We start from the raw sequence: 18037 nt of genomic DNA on the forward strand, positions 1-18037 counted from the left end.
TCAGAAGTTCATGTTGTTGGCTGGTTTTGTGCCACTTGGTCAACCTCTTTGTGTGTGAAATAAAGTTCCTAATTTTATCAGAAGGGGGATAAAATTAGAACATCTTAAGTGTTAGAGCGAATAAAGATCTGAGGAACAGTGGGAATCAAATGTATAAATAAGCAATTGTTGAAAGTTTAGTGAGGACAATGAAGGACTGATGTCCCATAGGACTCTCATCTTCTCATTTTTACAACAGTCTGTTTAATCTACAAATGATTGTCAGTGTCATGAGTAGAACATAAAATAAGCATCAATGTTCTCTGTCACATAAAGTCTTCGACTGTTTCTGTTCATAGCAAAGCATTTGACCTCATATTTTTTATTCAGAGTTTTCCAAATCGGGACATTCATGAAGTCTGAATGTTGGTACTTCTTGATGAACCAGAAAAGGAACAAACTAAAACATAAAGGTATTTTAAACAAACAAAAAAAAATTAAAAATGGTTTCTTTCATCTTGAGAAGTTTATTCAGCAACTGTCTGACACTATCACTCCTTCGCCCGGAGGCTCTTTAGAGTTTGTGTTTGTTCGAATAACAGATTTTGGCTTCCCAAAGGCTCTGGGTGAGGATCAGCTGAAGTCTGACTGCAGTAAAGTTGTGTTTTTGTTCCTGCTGTTTTAAATTGACTTTGTTCTGTGACTTTAGTCTCATTTGTGCTTAAAGACTCAGACATAGTTTGATACAGTAACACAGTTAGCTCTAAAGTTTTCGTTGTTCTCCTTGCAATATGCTGTAAAGCAAATCCACAGCATGATACAACCTCCACCGTTTTTTAACCATGGATGGGACCGCTAGCATAGCATGTTGTCATAGTTACCAAGAGATTCTGGTTTTAATTACACCATTATGTCCTCACACAGTTATGACAAGGGATTCTGGGATTTGGGGAAATTGCATTTTAGCCTCTAGACATATTTTTTAGCTTTTTTCATTTTTGATATATTCACAACTTGTGATTCAAAAAAAGCAACTCTAAATACCCTTAATTTTTATTACTTTTTCTGGCAAATTATTATTATATTTTTATGTCTAAATATGTTGTCAAATCCATACTGACAATTTGTGGTGGACACTTCCTTTGATTTGAAAAAAACACACCAAACAAAACAGGCATGTACAAAGCAGATAAAAAGGTTGATAAAAACCTTCTGAAACAGTGACTCCAACCTTTCCGACACATTTCTCATCTTGTTCAGAAATCACCTTTTTTATTTTTTCATTTTTTCCTACTATATTCCCTGAACACCAGGCGGAAATGATGGCAGGAAATGCCAGCTGTTTCATTCAGATCATTGTTTTTAAGCCACAGGAGACGCTCCCTTCTTAAATTACAAACTATTATCCTCATATCTAACCCAGAAATCCACATTTACCCTTGTTTATTTTCTTTTTGCAATCACACATAATTTCCTTCAGACGTCGCTTAGTAACAATTAAGACTGGAATTACTATGTTACTCACAAAATCAAGCCAGACAAAAACAAATAACACAAATTGTTGACACAACCTACTGTCTGGAAAGACAGTAGCTCCTTGGAGCTGTTTCTACTGAATCCAATACATCTGATTTTAGGTCCAACCAAATGTAACACGAAAGCTTTCATTTCTTATTATTTAATTTGGTCATCAGAATGTCTTAAGAAAACAGTTCAAAACGCAACGTTGTGCAAACTTGATTTCTTGCTTTATTCATGTCTGACTTTGATCAACAATTATACTGAAATGCTTTTCTTCACAGCTGTACATCAATATTCAATGCATCGTTTTGTACACCAGCCATTAATTACCAAGGCCTCAGATGAAACTCTTTCATTAAAAAGATTGTGTTTACATTTTTCCATCATGAGCAGAAAACTCATCAACAATGCGGCGTTGATCAAAATAAAATGGTGACATTCGTATGTTACAGCTCCACAGGAAGTCGACAGAAGGTGACGTCGCTGGAGAGAAGCCCGCTTTGCGTGTCCTCTTTTAGTGATCTGTGAATCCTGGCATGGGGAAGGGTCTGGCAAATAGCTCCACCCGATGGCGGAGCTCTGCAATGAGCTTTACTGTGTCAGGGTCCTTTAGCAGGAAGGACTTGAAGCTGGCTAAGTTTCCTGATGGGAGGAAAAAAGAAATGTGTAAAAAAGTGCCAAAAAGAAATGTTACGGTACTCTACAATATGTCAACAAGTTGGTCTTCTTAGTCTTCTTCAGTTCAAGATGAAGTAAAAGAAAATTCAGGAACTGAGCTCAAAAAGTAAATCCCATGATTCATGACACAGAGTGATGTGTTTTGATCGTTTTTTGGGTTTTTTTGCTCTTAAATTAGATTTTTCTTTTTCATTTACGAAGCATAAAGTCTCTTGCCCAATTAATTATCACAGCAAAACTGTCTCACCAGTTTTCTGCTTCACACTCAGAGCGATCCGAATCCCTTCATCTATGAAATCCACAACCTTCTCAAAGTCTCCCTCCTTAAACTGTCGAGAAGTCAGAGCTGGAGCTCCTTTAGCAAAAAATATTAAGATAGTAAGCAAAGTGAAGAAAAACAAACAAAAACAACAGCAGAAAATAACCCAGTATGCATTAGAATAAATGTACACAAACTTCTTTACTAAACAGGAGATGCATTTTCTACATCCTCAATATTAAAATGAATAATCATGAGTTTGTTTACCGAGTCTGAGTCCTCCTGGAGTGAGGGCGCTCTTGTCACCCGGACAGGTGTTTTTGTTGGCTGTGATGGACACCAGCTCTAGGACCCTCTCTGCTCGGGCTCCATCTATCCCGCGAGGTCGAAGGTCAACCAATACCAGGTGGTTGTCGGTTCCGCCTAGGAGGAGGAAGATGAGAGCGAAGTAGGGTAAGTGCAAGTCAAAGCTTCATTAAGTCGATTTTTACAGAACACGTCTGACTGAATAAAATGAGCCGATTCTTCTCACTTCATCCGAACCCTTTTTTGCTGACGCTGGAAAACACTAACTCTGCCTTGTTAAAAATTCCTTTTCAGTGACGCTTCTTATGCATTCAACAGTAAAGTGAAAGCTCACTTTAAGAAGTCAGCAAAACAAAAAAAAGCAAATTAGTGGGCTGTGAATGACAAAAGGGGGCGAGTGCATGAAGTACCTTCAAAGTGCTTATGCTATGTTATGAGAGGCATGGAAGCAGCCAGTTTCATGTTTCTTTTACACGTCTGTTAATGTGTATGAAGCGTTCACCTGACACCAGGGTGTAGCCTTTCTTCAGTAGAGCGCCGGCCATGGCTTTGGCATTCAGAAGGACCTGAGCGATGTACTGTTTGAACATGGGAGTGGAAGCCTGCAGAGACATGAAATTATGCTGCGTGAAAAAAGGAAAATACTGCACTTTAATGTTTTATTCATGAGCTGCTGAAATTCTGCCGGTTCTTAGGTTTGTTTTCTCCCAAGGATTTTCCTCTCTAATTATTACGTTTATTACTGGACATGACTGAATATCGGCGACTAAAACAACCATCTGGACCTGTCTGAGGGCCACAGCCACTCCGGCTATGGCGTGGTTGTGCGGTCCTCCTTGAAGTGATGGGAACACCGCAAAGTTCACCCTGTCCTGGAGGTCATAGGGCACCTCTCGACCTTTGGCGTCCACCGACCGCAAACCTTTCCGGAAGAAGATCAGACCAGCCCTGCAGAGCGGAGACAGGAAGCCGTCTGACTGTTCGTCTTGATTCGTCATAATGCTGTTTGAAAGCTGCATTAGATGGAAATTTGGTACCTCGCTCCTCTCAGGGACTTATGGGTAGTGGTTGTGACCAGGTCAGCGTATTTAAAGGGAGTAGGAACGGCGCCAGCTGCCACCAGACCGCTGATATGAGCCATGTCAGCCAGCAGGTAGGCGTTCAGCTCCTCACACAGCTGAAACACACACAGAGACCGTAACAAAACGTTTCTCAAAAACCTGGTAAGTTACTACAAAGATTTTCGTTGAAAGACATACAATTAGGTCGGACCTTCTTCATGCGAGCGTAGTCGATAAGGCGAGAGTAGGCGCTGGTTCCTGCGATGATGAGTTTGGGTCTGAAGAGGCGGGCTGTCTTCTCCAGCTGGTCATAATCAATCAGACCCGTTTGAGGCTGAGGTCGTAGCACAACACTTTGTTATTAAAAATCCTTCACAAATTTACTGTCTGAAGTCTACCAAGCACTCACATTCAGCTTGTAAGGCATGGACTCGAAGTAGATAGAGGTGGCAGAGATTCTCTTGTTGTCAGTCATGTAGCCATGGGTCAAGCTGAAACACAGCGGAATAAGATTACAACACAGACTGCAGCAGTAAATGTTTTCTCACCAGTCTGAATCGTCACATATCCTCAGAATGATAAATATTATTCATATGTTATTTCAGTTTATGGAAAGTCTCTTTTTCAGATGTTGCTTTGGGATTAGTGTATCTGTTTTATAGAAAGCTACAGAAACGCCCAGAATGGCCAACTGCAATTCTCCGCAAGGAGAGACAATAAAGATGGTGCTTTAGTCAGATAAAGCCAAAATTAAGCTACACTGTCTACAATAAAACGCTACATATGGCCGAAAACAGACGTTGCACGTCACCCTGAAAACCCCGTACCCATAGTGAAACATGGTGGTGGCACCATCATGCTTTTGTCAGCAGGGACAGGGAAGCTGGTCAGAGTTGACAGTGAAGTGAAAGGAAAAAGCTAAAAGAAAAGCTGATAGAAGCTAAAAAGCATTCCACTGCGGAGCAGGTTCAGAATAACAACAACCCCACACATACGTACGGCCAGAGCTCCAACGAAATGGTTTACATCAAAACATACTATTTAGTTAAAAGGGTTTAGTCAAAGTCTAAACTAAAATCCAAATGAAAACATTTAGTTAGAAAAATATCAGACATTCTCCAAAATGCTTTCAGTGGAAGATGGTTCTGCAAGGTATGGATTTAGGAGGGTTGAATAATAATCGCTCTTTTACGATTTGTTTTTGTGAAAAAAATGCAAGTGAGTATTGTTATCTGTCAAGCTCACAATTTTACACTGATCTGTCTTGGTCTGTCACATAAAATCCTAATAAAATATGTTGATAGACTAAGACTTTGTGAGACGATCTAAGCAAAAAAAGGACTGATCCATGAGAGGAGCAAATTTGTTTATTAAAACAAAATCTGCTACAGTAGGCTTATTATTTGCTACCACCAAAGATCTTCAAGCATTGACCCCAGGTGGGGGTAACTAAATGTAAAACAGGTATTTATGTTTCTATGGGTGGGAGGTTTTCACCAGAATCTTCCACTGGGCTTTAAAAAGTGGGCATTATATCACAGTATTATAAGTTGATGCTTTCATTACAATTAACTAAGAGCATGAAAAATATACGTCTGGTACATTTACGGAAAAGTTAATTAGTGTGTATTCTGCCAAATACATTAAACTGGATATATTTAATGTAATAGCAGAAATCTATTACTGTGCCTTAATAGCAAATATATAGAACATTATATAGAACTGTCTCTTCTGTCTTTCTGTTCTTCAACGCCCGGCCAGCAATGGTATTAACTTTACGTGGAGCGCCTTCATTTCCTTCTGTTCCGTGAGTGTCTGTGAAATTAAAATGAGCCCATTTCAAAGAGAGTGTCACCGTGTGACAGCTCCAGTCTATGAGACCAAAAACTTTAATCACACTCAACCTCTTCTTGACGTTAAGTCCAAAAAACAACGTTCACTTTCTTGTAGGAAATACCCGCTGGGCCAAGTGACGCTCTTTTGTGATACTAATAACTAAAATGTGGGAACTAATAATTGCAGAATCTGTCAGACTGGTGAGAGAGTCTGAAGCATGAAATGAAAAAACTGAGATATTTGAATAAATAGCTGTAAATTGTGTTTTAATGGGAGATTTGCATGTCTCAGGGATTCATTTGGGAGTTTTTTACATGATTGCACATCATCTAAACAGGTAAATATTTGTGTAATGACATTGTTTTAGCACATAAAATATTGATGTTGCAGATTCCTTTCTGTCAAATTGTTTAAATAAAATGTATTTCTTCTCAACGGGATTTTAACGTGACAGCAGGATTACAGGCGTTGCTACTTTTTCACAAGTAACCAAATCTCCTTTTAGCGGAATATCATTATGATCAGGGAGCACATTTACTCACTGTCCACCGTCCGGTAGGTCCAGGCCCATGATTCGGTCATGAGGCTTCAGCACAGAGGTGTAGGCTGCAAAGTTAGCTGGGGACCCCGAGTAGGGCTGGACGTTGACGCCCCACAGGTTTGGGTCCAGACCGAAGGCGGCGAGCGCTCGTCGCTGGCAAAGCAGCTCAATCTGGTCAACAATCTCTGCACCGCCGTAGTACCTGAAAGAGACACACATTCACATGCATTGACTTAAGTGTTTTTTTTAATTAACTTCTATCATTACTTATTAAACCAGCTTGTATAATTTATTAATTATATTGTTGCATTCAACTTATCTACTTATCTGTATCACCATGTTGTACAATATTGCATCATAAGACACAATCTAAGTAGCATCAAATGACTCCCCAGTGTAGTGAGTGATAGTTTGTTATGTATTGCCATAAAGTGACAGTTTATATTTAATCTTCCTGCATTGCACAAATAATCATATGTCATATTAGTCATGCAGATAATGCTAAGTGTAGCATTTTTAATGTAATAGAAATACATGACAGGAAAGGAAGTGTTGCTATAAATGCGCACAGAGGTTGAAGAATGTCACACCTAAAGGTTGCCATAATGTGTACCTGCTCTATTTATAGTTGAATAAGAATGTTGGAGATGAAATGTTTAAATTAAATAATTATATCAGCTATAGTCGATAGCGCAACCTCTATAAAGCAAAGATCCATATTCTGGGTCAAACAGGAACACTCCTGTCTACACCAGAAAACGATCGCTTGACTAAATGAAGATGCTTTAAAAGCCACATCAGAGTCTGTGCAACATCAATTGAACAACATAGTGTTGACTAAAGTAAAAAAAAATTACTTCTTTGTGTTAATGTACTTCTCTCTGTCTACTGTAAAACCTTAGACCCACTCTTCTGACGTCAGGGGCCTGACGCTGAGCAGAAACATCATGTTTGTTTAACGTACTTTTGAAAACTTTGTTTTTTAGTAAAATCTTCCATTGGTAGTTCATAAATTTGCAGTGGTTAGAAAGAGAACGCCCTCCTGAACATTTACTTTAAATTTGATAATAATGATTAGGGTTGAGTTTTTTTTTATTTGGCAAGTTGGGGGTTCACTATTTGAACATGTGAACATTTGTGTTTATCCTTTGTGTTTTCTGGGAAGAATCCAACTCTATCCTCTCGCATCCGTTTTACGTAGCAAATGTACAAAGTTTATTGTTGGAAGATAAACTTGAGAAAACCTAAACAGGTGGTTGGATACCTGCACAGTACAGTGTGCTGCATTGCACGATGTTGCAGTGCACAGTGTTGTTCCTCGTAGCAGCGCCGCATGATATTACACCATACAGTTGTCTTCGAGATGGTGTCGTGTCAAAAACCGTATTGCCTTCTCCACAAACGATTGCATTACATCACTGCTGTATAATTTAACAGCATCTCGGACCGGTGAGGGTTTGTCAGGTATTCAGAATGACTCTTCAGCAAAAAGCAGTCCACTCTATTCCACTTTCAAACTTCATCCCAATAAGAAAAACTGAAAACTCGACCTGACAAAATGACGTGTATGTATGTTTTTAGATGATGATTGCAACATATTATAATTGAGTTGTGTTTTGGTGCTTACCGTTGCCCAGGGTATCCCTCAGAGTATTTATTGTTCAGACAGGAACCCTGTGCCTCCAGGGCTGCACGGCTGCAGAAATTCTGACAGGACAACCAAGCACAGTGTCGGCATCCGCACATATGCCTTAAAAAAAAAATCTGAACAGACTATCCAAATATAGCTTTATTTACCCAGAGAAGGCTTTACTGCCAGAGACTGTGACCACTATATAAATTTAGCTCCTTCATGCTTTTGGATTGGCTTTCCTTTCACATGCAAGCTAAAATAATCCCCCAAAAAACAATGACTTTCTGTGTTGCAAAATATAATGGATGATAAAATCTTACTTTGTGAATTCTTTTGTGGGCCTCCCATAAATGGCTGTCTGAAGCTTTTTTATATATATAAGAGGAGAGAAAGCTGCAGAAACAGAACTGAATGCAAATGATTTTTCCTCCTTCTGTCAGTTTTTTCTCTTCTCCCACTCTCACTCCGGCTTATTTTTTTTACTTTTTTTTTTTTTACCTCTTCCTCTCCCGCATCCTCACCTCCTCCCCCCCCTCCTCCTCCCCCCTCATCCCTCTCTGTAAGTCTTATTATACTAAACCTGTCACTGTTCAGGGATCCCTCAATCATCCCAGAGAGGTTTAAAACAAGCTCCCTGTCTGACACAGAACTCTTTCTGTGACATTTTTGAAACACTATCCTGACACACAAAAATACACACTCATACTCGACTTCCCTTCCTCCTCTTCTTCGCCTCTCAAAATGTGGAGATCAATAAAGAACACACATGGGAAAGCTAATGGGATAATATGGCATTGATCTAAAAAACACAGGAAGTTCTCCTCTGGGACTCGTCCTACACTGGTGAATGACTGACATCACTCGCTCATTAAGATGACAATCTTTGAGATATCAATGTGGATAATAAATGTTTGGGCTCATAACTAGTCCATAACGCAAGAAACGAGACTTGGTTAATTTTCTACAACTTCAATTTGGATTAAATAATTTTGAAGAGAAAATTGTTTCAGTTTTAGAGTTAGCAGTTCCCAGCTTAAGTTGGACGTTGCAGATACATTTAGTTTTTCTGCTTTTTGTTTCACAGCTTCTAGTTCAGACTTCAGTTTTCCAGGTAAAATCTTTGTCATTAGTTTTACTGACAGGTGACAGTCAAATTCAAGATGAGGAAAATGAGTAGATTTTTTCAGTATTGTTTAAAATTGATATTAGACATCCATATGTCCAATTTTGTTACAAAAAAAAACAATCTAAAAAACTCACAAGGTTTTCAGTGTTCGGTGGTCAGTTTTCTTTGCTGGGAGAGAAGCCAAAATGAATCGAACTGAAAGGAGAAAAACTGTATGGTGATTTTCTAAATGTTGTTCTGTGTGGAGTTCAGCTGTCAAACCCAGTTGCTTCTCCAGCACAGCTTTCACACACACACCCCCAGACCCCCAAACACCCACACACCCCCGCACGCACACACACACACTTACTGGATTCCAAGCAAAGAGCAAATATTTAAACAGTTCTGCAACAGACTGACGTCCATCACGTTTTACGTAAAAAAAAAAATCGATAGTGAATGAGTTCTTGTCGTTTTTCTGATGTTAGTCCTTGTCAACTCCAGATTCATAACTTCTAAAGATCTATATGAGTTTCTGTCATTTCGCTTTTTTGTTTGTTTGTCTAAACCCTGGCATTTCTCTTAATTTTGCTTTTGTAACCCCATCAAAACTGTTTTCTGTCATCTTGTGTCTGGCCCCAGAGTACCGTGTGTTACTATTCTAATATGTAGCATTTATCTGTATTTGAAAGGAATTTACTACGGTAAGGCAACATGAATTTGTGCATAACTGTGAACTGAAGTTCACAGTTCAGCTTGTACTGTACTGTGGACTCCAAATGCACATTTAAGTGCATATGTGTTCAGCCCCTTTCACTGTGAGACCACTAAATAAAATCTATTCCCTTTCTTAATTCATGTGTAAAATTTGATTGTAGTATAAATTGTTATTGAACCAACGTAAAAACCCCACTAAAGTACAATAAAGCGTATGTTTTCTTTGTGGTCACTGTAGATGCACTCCTAGCTATTAGTTGTCTCTTTGTTTTTGCTCCTCCCTTCTCTCTGCACTCTCACCTCTGACGCGATGAGCTCCAGTCCCCGACACTGCCTGTCCTTCTCCTGCTGCAGGAGACTCCACATCTCTGGGTCATCCTGGGCCAAACCTTCCTGCCCCGTCCATCCGCCGCCGCTGTGCTTCAGCCTGCATGGCTCTGAGGCGACCTGCCCCTCTCTCCCCAAACAGCCCGAGACTCTGAGGAAGAGGGGCTTCAGCATGACACAAAGGAAAAAGAACAAAATTAACTTTGTCACTCACTAAGAAAACATGTGCTTCTTAAATAATGAACGTTAAATGTTACTAAGACCTTCAGCAGAAAGTCACAACGATCCTTTGTGTTTGTGCTGCTAAAACGGAGTGTTGTTTTTTTTTTTTTTTAAAGAAGTGATTTTGGCATCTTTTGAAATGCTCTTGAAGGCTGAGCTTAGGTGAAAAATGCTTTCATCACTTGAAATTATGATACGCTGCAGGAAGGGTTTGAAAGAATGACTTAATAATGTGTCTTTTGATGTTCTGAGCAAAAGCCATTAAGTGAAAGGCTGTGCAAAAACAAATGCGCTATTCAGCAGGGCAGTTATGGAAATCCTTGGACTGGAAAAGTCTACGTAGACTGACCACCAGGATCTTGTTTGTTAAAGCAGGTATGCATACATGACACTTTTGGAACCAGGAGCTACTTCGCCCTTATAGCTAGTTCAGTGCTAAACCAGAAATACGCACAAAAATAGGATTCTTATATCTATTCGTTTGGCATACGCTTTGCAAAATAAAACAGACTTCGCTGCTTTTTGTCACTTCTTATGACAGACAATGAAACCATGCATGTTGCATGAAGAGAGCTCTGGCAGGGTTGAGATGAACTACAATGGCATGCTGACCTAGTTTGCAATATTTAAGTTATTTAGTAACAACCGCTCCAATGTGCAGAGAGGAAAATAAGTCCTTTAGATAATATACATTTGCATCGTTGTGCAATGAATCCATCAGACAAAATTACTCACCCTCAGTGTCTGCCGCAATGACAGGGAGAGCATGTTTGTGACAGCAGAGCTCCGGGGAAAACTGGAAACTTTGAAGGTGCAAAGGGTGAACGCGCAATCATTCTGGACCGACGCCAGGTACATGCGTAGTCTGTCACTGATAACATGAAAAGTGCATTAAATCTGCCTCTGAATTGGTTCTCTTTAGTCTAGATGACAAATGGAGTCAACAGATGCTTCTTAACACGAATCAGTAAAGAACATAGTTTCCAGATTAGAGAAAACACAAACATCCATCGGTGTAATTGAAGACAATCTTAGATTTATAAATATATACATTGTATAGAATAATGAAATCCAAAGTTTGACTTATCAAACTTAGGAGCTGTAGAAAATGGGAGAATCAAGTATATCACTAACTTTTCTTTTAGGAAAGACATGTGGAATAATGGGAGCAGTTTCATGTTAAAACTATTTACAAAGTCACACTGCTCTCTTAAACCGCTTCAGTGGGCATTTCTAGTCAGAAATGATTCCAAAAGCTTTCAATTTCAGAATCCCAGGATTTCTTTTTTCTTTTTTTTTTGTGGTTGTATGATGAATATACAGTATAAACAGTAAATGTTCCAGCTGTGGAGTCTCTGCTCATCCGAGGTGCTGCTGGTTCTGCTCTGCCTGAAAGTTGTGATCCGGACAGACCTTCTGCACCAGCCTGTAGTCCGTGCCAGTGAAGGCGATGAAGATGCATATGACCTTGAAGGGTTTGGCGCAGATCCATGCTGCCTGGGACTGTGTGTTTTCCGAGTAGCAGGTCTGCCCTGGATCGTACATGCACGGCTTGGTCTTCTTGGACCGGTTGGTTCGCTGGTACTCGATGCGGCAGTTGAGCTCAGTCACCATCATCATGTCCCGCTGATATTTCTGATGCTCAGTAGGAGCGGAGCTGGTGGACGACGGGGGAATCAGATCTGGGAACAGGACAGAGTTTTTATTGGGGCTGCTGTCGACCGCACCATCGAGAACCTCCCAGCCCACTGCTTTGGATGGCGGGACGATGCTGACGGATATGTTCCCCAGACGGGAAGAGTTGTGCCGGAAGTAGACGCTGAACGTTCCATTGATGTGGTCCACGATTTTTCCAGTCACCAGGAGGCTGAACTTCACGGTTTTCACGTTGAAGTAGAAATCCCCCCAGCCCAGGATCTTCTTGGCCTTTGTGGAGGTTTTGGCAGGAGGCTTGGATTTGGGAGGAGCGCCGTACAGATACTGGTCTGGAGCTTGTGAAAAGTTCTGCGGCCAGCCGTAGGGGCTCAGCGCGCCGTATGTTTGGGTTTTGTGTTTGGTGGAGATGATTTGTAAGTCTTTGGATACATGTTTAACCTTCAGTGCTGCTCCCTCGGGTTCTTCTCCTGCGCCAGCGGCCCTCCATTGTTTGCTCTTTAGGCTTAGAGGACCAGATGACTCCTGTACCTGCAGAAAAATATATTAGATGGATTATTTGCTCAACAGTTGACTGACCCTATCAAAAAGCTGTAGTTGAAACAGTTAATGTTTAAGTCGAGCTTTTCCGCATTTTGCCATGCTACAACCGGAAACTTCACTGGAATTCATTTGGATTTCATGCAATTTGTCAATACAAAGTAGTGCATTAAGGTGAAGTGGAAACATGGTTTGGGTGTGTATCATGCAGGTACAGTAAAATGTGCAGTAATACCTGATCATTAAGAATATCACGGAAACGTTTATTTATTTCAGTAACTCAATTCACTAAGTGAAACACCGTATGCAGATGAATTATTTATATTTTTAAGCCTTGTTTCTGTTAATCGTGATGATTTTCATCTGACAGCTAATGAAAATGTGACATTTAAGATTGAAATTTATGACATTTAAGATTGAAATTTTACATAAACCAACAAAACTATGTATTTTTTTATACATGAAAAGCATGCTTGATAGTCATGTAAGAATTATTCATTTAAGGGCACTTTTAATTTGACAAATGTGCCTCAGTGGAAAGCATAACTAATTTATTCAGGCATATGCCACATGCTTGCTGCACTTTGGTACATGAACTGAAATCAAGTGAAATAGATTTCAACTCATTTTCCATAATAAACTACCTTGAAATAATATAAAAATGATACAATACAGACTTACCCATCAGGGTGACCACAAAAGAAGAACAATTTCACTGTAAGTACACTAAACACTATCAAATAATCGATTAAAATAATTATTTCAGTCTCCTCTAAAACTGCTGCTGATCAATAAGTTATTTCCTTCAGGCAAACTGGCATGTCACAATCAAACTGCCATTAACAAATTATAATCTGTTTTCAGTTGTCCTTCAGCTGGGCCCCCTGTTAAAACTGTCAGTCATCCTTTCTGTGCAACCTTGATGATAGGCTACATCCAGTAATTTATTTATTTGTTTGAGAAGGACCTTTTTAAAACCAAATAAATAACTAAATAAGAACGATGAAGCTACTTCAGCATATCTTTAGTCAGAAGCGACGCAATATGTTGAAGAGCTCCTTCTCTCCTGTCCCCTATTCATCTTCCTCTCAATCATTCATTCTTATATTCTAACATGCTCATGAATGGTATACTTGGAATCATTAGGGGACTAAGTATAGCTTTATTATATTAAATTTCCCCATCCCTGTCCACATCATCCTCTTCATCTACTTTTTGAGGTTTATTAGTAAATCCTGTTTAGATCACAAACTCTTTTCTTATTTTTCCTCCAAGGAGAAGAAGAATTTACTTACACGGGAAAGGCGTATTTCTAAACTTATCTCTTCGCAGCTGTGTATTTCTTAGAATAGCAGGCGCCTCAAATGTCAGAAGCTATGCTTATTGATCAAATTAATATGTCAATAACTATTTGACAAACAATAGCAAAACGATCTGTGGCGGAGGCACGGGGAGAATTCAGATCAGCGTGTTCTTCCAAACAATAAACGTGATTTTGTTTCGTGTCACCCGTTATTTAAAACACGTAGGCTGTTTAATGTCGCGGCCCTGTTTTCGGGAAGCAGTGTTTACTTCAGGGACGCTCAGAGAGTGTTGGACTAAAACCAGTCCTGAATAACATGGCAACAGAGAGAAGTAGTTTTGTGATCTTCTGTTTTCACACGAAACAAACATGTAGTGTTTTTTTATTTTTTATTTTAACTAAACAGCTAAAAATTATTAAACACTGAGCACATCCTATTGATAAACCAGCTTGGTTTGAAGTAGGCAATCTCCTGCTATAGGGTCTAATTAACACACAAAATCCTCCAAAAATAATCCCTTAGTGAGGGTGTTACTGTGAGTAGAGTCCCTGATACTGACCACACAGCAGCTACGCAAAACATGACATGTTAGATACCACAAATGTACATCAAGGGTATAACTTGGGCTGAAGGACCTTAAGTCTTAAGTCTTTGTGGATCCAAAGCTCAGTTAGAATATATAGTGCCTGCTTTGTCACAGAACAATAACAGGCTTCAGTCTATTTTATAAGAATTTTGTATGAAGGATAGGGATTAAGATTCAGTTTTACCCAATAAAAATGTGAAAACTGCACGTATAGTCACTGTGAGTTCATACTTTGCAGAGCCATTCTTTTCTGAAAGGAGATGTCAGTCTCTGCCTGCTTCGCACATCCAGAGACTGACGTTCCTCTTCATTCTTCTTCCTAAAGGACTCAAGCTGAGTCTGATTGGATAAAGATCCGTTTTCAGGGTCTGGATGTTTTCAGGGTCTGTTTTCAATTTGTTAAAATTGAAATCGTCACAGAGAGGCCTCAAAACTTCTGCTGCTCTGAGTAGAAGTCGCTGCAAGTCAGTGGATCCATTTACAACAAAATTAAGATGAATGCAGGAACCTGGTTGATGAATGAGAAATGATAAGTGGTTTTTTTTATTATTTTAAGAAGATTGAAAATTTTACACTTAAAGATATAAAAGATATAAAAGTGTCCATATGCACTAAAATCATTCAGAGGGCTGCAAATGGCCACCGTGCCTCACTTTGGACACTCCTGATGTAATTTATTCCACGTTCAGCATGGCTGTGAGTTCACAGTAATCTGAATCTTTGGTTTTTTTGCTAGTGAATTTTCTGTTCTTGTAGGCCAGAAAATGTTTAGTTACCATCTGAGCAGGACACATTCTTCCACATATTTGCTCCGTGATTCGTAGAAAGGCTTTTAACGAGACTTCTTATGATTTTATTTGAACAATTATGAGATTTTTCTTGCCACTCTTCCTAGATTAGATCATTGAACAACCAATATTCATCCTGTCAACAGATTCGCCTACCTGAGCTCTTCCTTTGTGCAGCTGCTCCACGAACTTTGTATCTACTTCTCTAATTAAAGCTCTCTTTGTTATGCTTTCTGGTGGACGGCAAGTTGCACAACACTGAACAGTGAGATGTCCAGAACTTGGAATATTGCTGGTCAATCACATAAAATCCCAACAATATAGATTCAAGTTAATGGGATATAAATACTTTTGCATTTGGTATTTAACAAGAGGTGCAGAAGGTTCTGCTCAGCTTGTTTACATCGAAGTGAAGAAGGAAAAAAAAAAAAAAAAAACGAACGAAAGTTTTTGGCTCTTTGCGCCTCTACTTGAGCCCGCACCTACACCTGAGTGTGCTCCGGCTGTGCCTATTGTTGCAAGCCTAAAACCTATGTGCTGTTCTCACCTAGCCTAATTGGAGCTCACAATGTGACAGCCGTGTCACCGGCTCAGTGTCAAGATGCCAGCACAATGACTGCGACTGAGCAATGGTGGAGAGGAGAGGATGCAAGCACAACACTTGCAAGGAGGCACCAGCAAAGGTAAAAAAATAAAATAAAATAAAAATAAATAGCATTGAATTAAATTGCTAAAGAATAAAAAAATAGTGAGCTGAAGGCATTGTTTTATCTAAGGACGGGGAGAATATTCTTGCCGCTGGCAGGAAAATCCTTAATGTGACAGTTTTATAAGCATAAAGAAAACATAAAAACAACAGCCTTCAAACCCTGAGGAGCTTAAACTCTTTCAAAACCGAGAGACCCTCTGAAGTCATTTGCTTCACCTTTTACAGCTCAAAATGACGTTGCTTTGAGCTTTTTGCTTTTTTTTTTTTTTTTTTTTTTACTTAGCAAGTTCGCCGGTGAAGTTAGGTGTTACAAATTATTTGTTTGGGCAGAAAAATAAATTCAGGAGTGCATAATAAATTACAGCTGCACCTGGAAGAAAATCACAAACAAGAGAGCAGGAGCTGCTCAGAGGAACTGTGCTGTTTCACAGAATAATGAACCATGCCCTATGTGACAAAAACATGTTTATGTTTTTACTTCATTCTGTCAAAACAGCATTTTGAATTTTGCAGCAAAAAAATAAGAAATAGAACAGAGGATTGCCACAAAATCTGAAAGTTAAATGCTACGAATAAAGCAATTTAAATATAAAATTTGGCAGACTGACCAGATTTATGAATCTCTATTCAATACATATCATGTTGTATAAATACACATATATTAAAGAGATCATAAAGGTTATGATTTCAGCTTTCAGCACAAAAACAATCCCTAAGGAGAGAGAGAGAGAAAAAAAAGAAATCTATGGAAATTAATTCATTTTTGGAGGCAAGAAGATGAGGAAACACATTTGCTGGCAAGAGATGATTTATGACCTCCTGCTTGTTTTCCCCAACGAGGAGAACTTCAAATTTGAGTTACACTGCAAACAACAGCACTTTGAGCAAATAACAAGCTCAGCCTCAGCTGCAGAGTGGACTCACCGCGCAGGGAAGGAGCCACAGACAGGTGATGGCAAAGTTCAAACAAAGAGCCCTCATCCTGCAGCAGCAGCACCAATCGTCCATCCACAGAGCCGCGGCGTGTCTGTCTGAGTGATTTCCTGAATTAAAGCCTGCACTCTCACTTCCTGGCTGGAGGAGACTCTAGAAATCCTCCAGATTTGAAGTGAATCCGCTTCAGCTCTCCCCCTCTCCAGCGCTGTGCCTCTTTCTCTCTCACTCCTCTTCAGCGCATACACACACACACACACACACACACGCCCACGCATGCCTGCACACACACATGCAAGTCAAACTTAGCAAAAAAATCTTCTCCCAAAAGAAAAGCATTGCCTAAGCAACATTTTACCCAGTAAGTATAAACCTACTGCCGAGTGGTTCCACACACACACACACACACACACACCCACACACACCAACACACACACACACACACACACACGCACACACACACCCTTCACCTGCCTCCATGCTCATTTTCAGCACCTGGCCGGCCCTCATTATGACTCATCAACCCGAGGAAAGGCTCTTTGAGGCAGGCACAGTTTGACAGCCATCCCTGCTGTCCCCACGTACTTTAGCCGCAGGGAGGCTGACAAAATGACAAGGGCTTTCTTCAGGAAAAAATATATATATGTGCTGACAACTGGTGAGCGTCACTCCTTCAGTTTTTCGCTGGCAATTCAAGCCAACAGATCGCCCACCAGTACTAACCGAACCGAGGTCCTAAAGAAAGATCCGTAATGAACGTGTGTGATAACGCTAAGTAGCTCAACGTTTTCTGGCCAGTTTGACACTCTTCATGTGCCCTCCTTATGTATTTACTATGGATTTAAAGATGCAAAACAATGCAAAAAAAAAAGTACATGAATCTCAAGCGGAAGAAACTTCTTGGTTTTCAAGGATTTTTTTCTACAAATTTCAAACTTGTGGCGGTTATTTGCACGGCTCTTCCAGCTTTGCACATCAAGACCCTTAAAACTGTACTTATTTTTTACTGCATAACTTAGCCTAAGCTAAGTCACACTAGATGAAGAGAGTCTATGGACACCAGTTTTCATGTTTTGCCACAATATGAAAGCTGAATTGGATTCAGGTCTCTACTTTGACTGGACCGTCCTTCCACATGAAAATGTGCTGATCTAAACCCTTCCAGTATAACTCTGGCTGTTTGTTTAGGTACTGTTGCCCTGCTAGGAGATGAATCAGCCTGATTTCCAGGATTGCTCTGTATTTAACCCCCATTCTTACTCAATCAACCCTGACCAGCTGCCCTTGTGGTATCAGGGGCGTTGGGGTAAAATGAACAAATGCCCACTTCACTTTTCCA

General features: G+C 39.9%; 2 protein-coding genes across 2 annotated transcripts; both read right to left on the minus strand.

Annotated features, from left to right (window-relative positions):
* Nucleotides 1-1405: 1405 nt before the first annotated feature.
* On the minus strand, nt 1406-11068 carry LOC102232347 (serine hydroxymethyltransferase, mitochondrial). The gene is made up of 12 exons (XM_005800157.3): nt 10921-11068; nt 9937-10128; nt 7809-7888; nt 6183-6383; nt 4214-4295; nt 4016-4138; nt 3781-3920; nt 3529-3691; nt 3246-3345; nt 2705-2860; nt 2426-2533; nt 1406-2142 (listed from the first exon to the last, which is right to left on the minus strand). Exons 1-12 carry the CDS (start codon nt 11041-11043, stop codon nt 2015-2017), a joined length of 1596 nt encoding a protein of 531 aa, XP_005800214.1. The 5' UTR covers nt 11044-11068; the 3' UTR covers nt 1406-2014.
* Nucleotides 11069-11343: 275 nt separating this feature from the next.
* Nucleotides 11344-16883, minus strand: LOC102232093 (neurexophilin-2). Its single transcript, XM_023341507.1, has 2 exons — nt 16690-16883; nt 11344-12369 (listed from the first exon to the last, which is right to left on the minus strand). Exons 1-2 carry the CDS (start codon nt 16771-16773, stop codon nt 11545-11547), a joined length of 909 nt encoding a protein of 302 aa, XP_023197275.1. The 5' UTR covers nt 16774-16883; the 3' UTR covers nt 11344-11544.
* Nucleotides 16884-18037: the final 1154 nt, after the last annotated feature.

The sequence above is a fragment of the Xiphophorus maculatus genome, chromosome 1 (genome assembly GCF_002775205.1).
Source record: "Xiphophorus maculatus strain JP 163 A chromosome 1, X_maculatus-5.0-male, whole genome shotgun sequence".
Lineage (NCBI taxonomy): Eukaryota > Metazoa > Chordata > Actinopteri > Cyprinodontiformes > Poeciliidae > Xiphophorus > Xiphophorus maculatus.

Coding starts and splice junctions, on each gene's coding strand:
- LOC102232093 (XM_023341507.1), bottom strand. CDS start 16,773: ATGGACGATTGGTGCTGCTGCTGCAGGATGAGGGCTCTTTGTTTGAAC. Junction 12,370..16,689: donor TGTGGCTCCTTCCCTGCGCG/GTGAGTCCACTC, acceptor ATTTTTCTGCAG/GTACAGGAGTCATCTGGTCC.
- LOC102232347 (XM_005800157.3), bottom strand. CDS start 11,043: ATGTACCTGGCGTCGGTCCAGAATGATTGCGCGTTCACCCTTTGCACC. Junction 6,384..7,808: donor GAGGGATACCCTGGGCAACG/GTAAGCACCAAA, acceptor TGTCTCTTTCAG/GTACTACGGCGGTGCAGAGA. Junction 2,861..3,245: donor AGGCTACACCCTGGTGTCAG/GTGAACGCTTCA, acceptor TCCTCCTCCTAG/GCGGAACCGACAACCACCTG.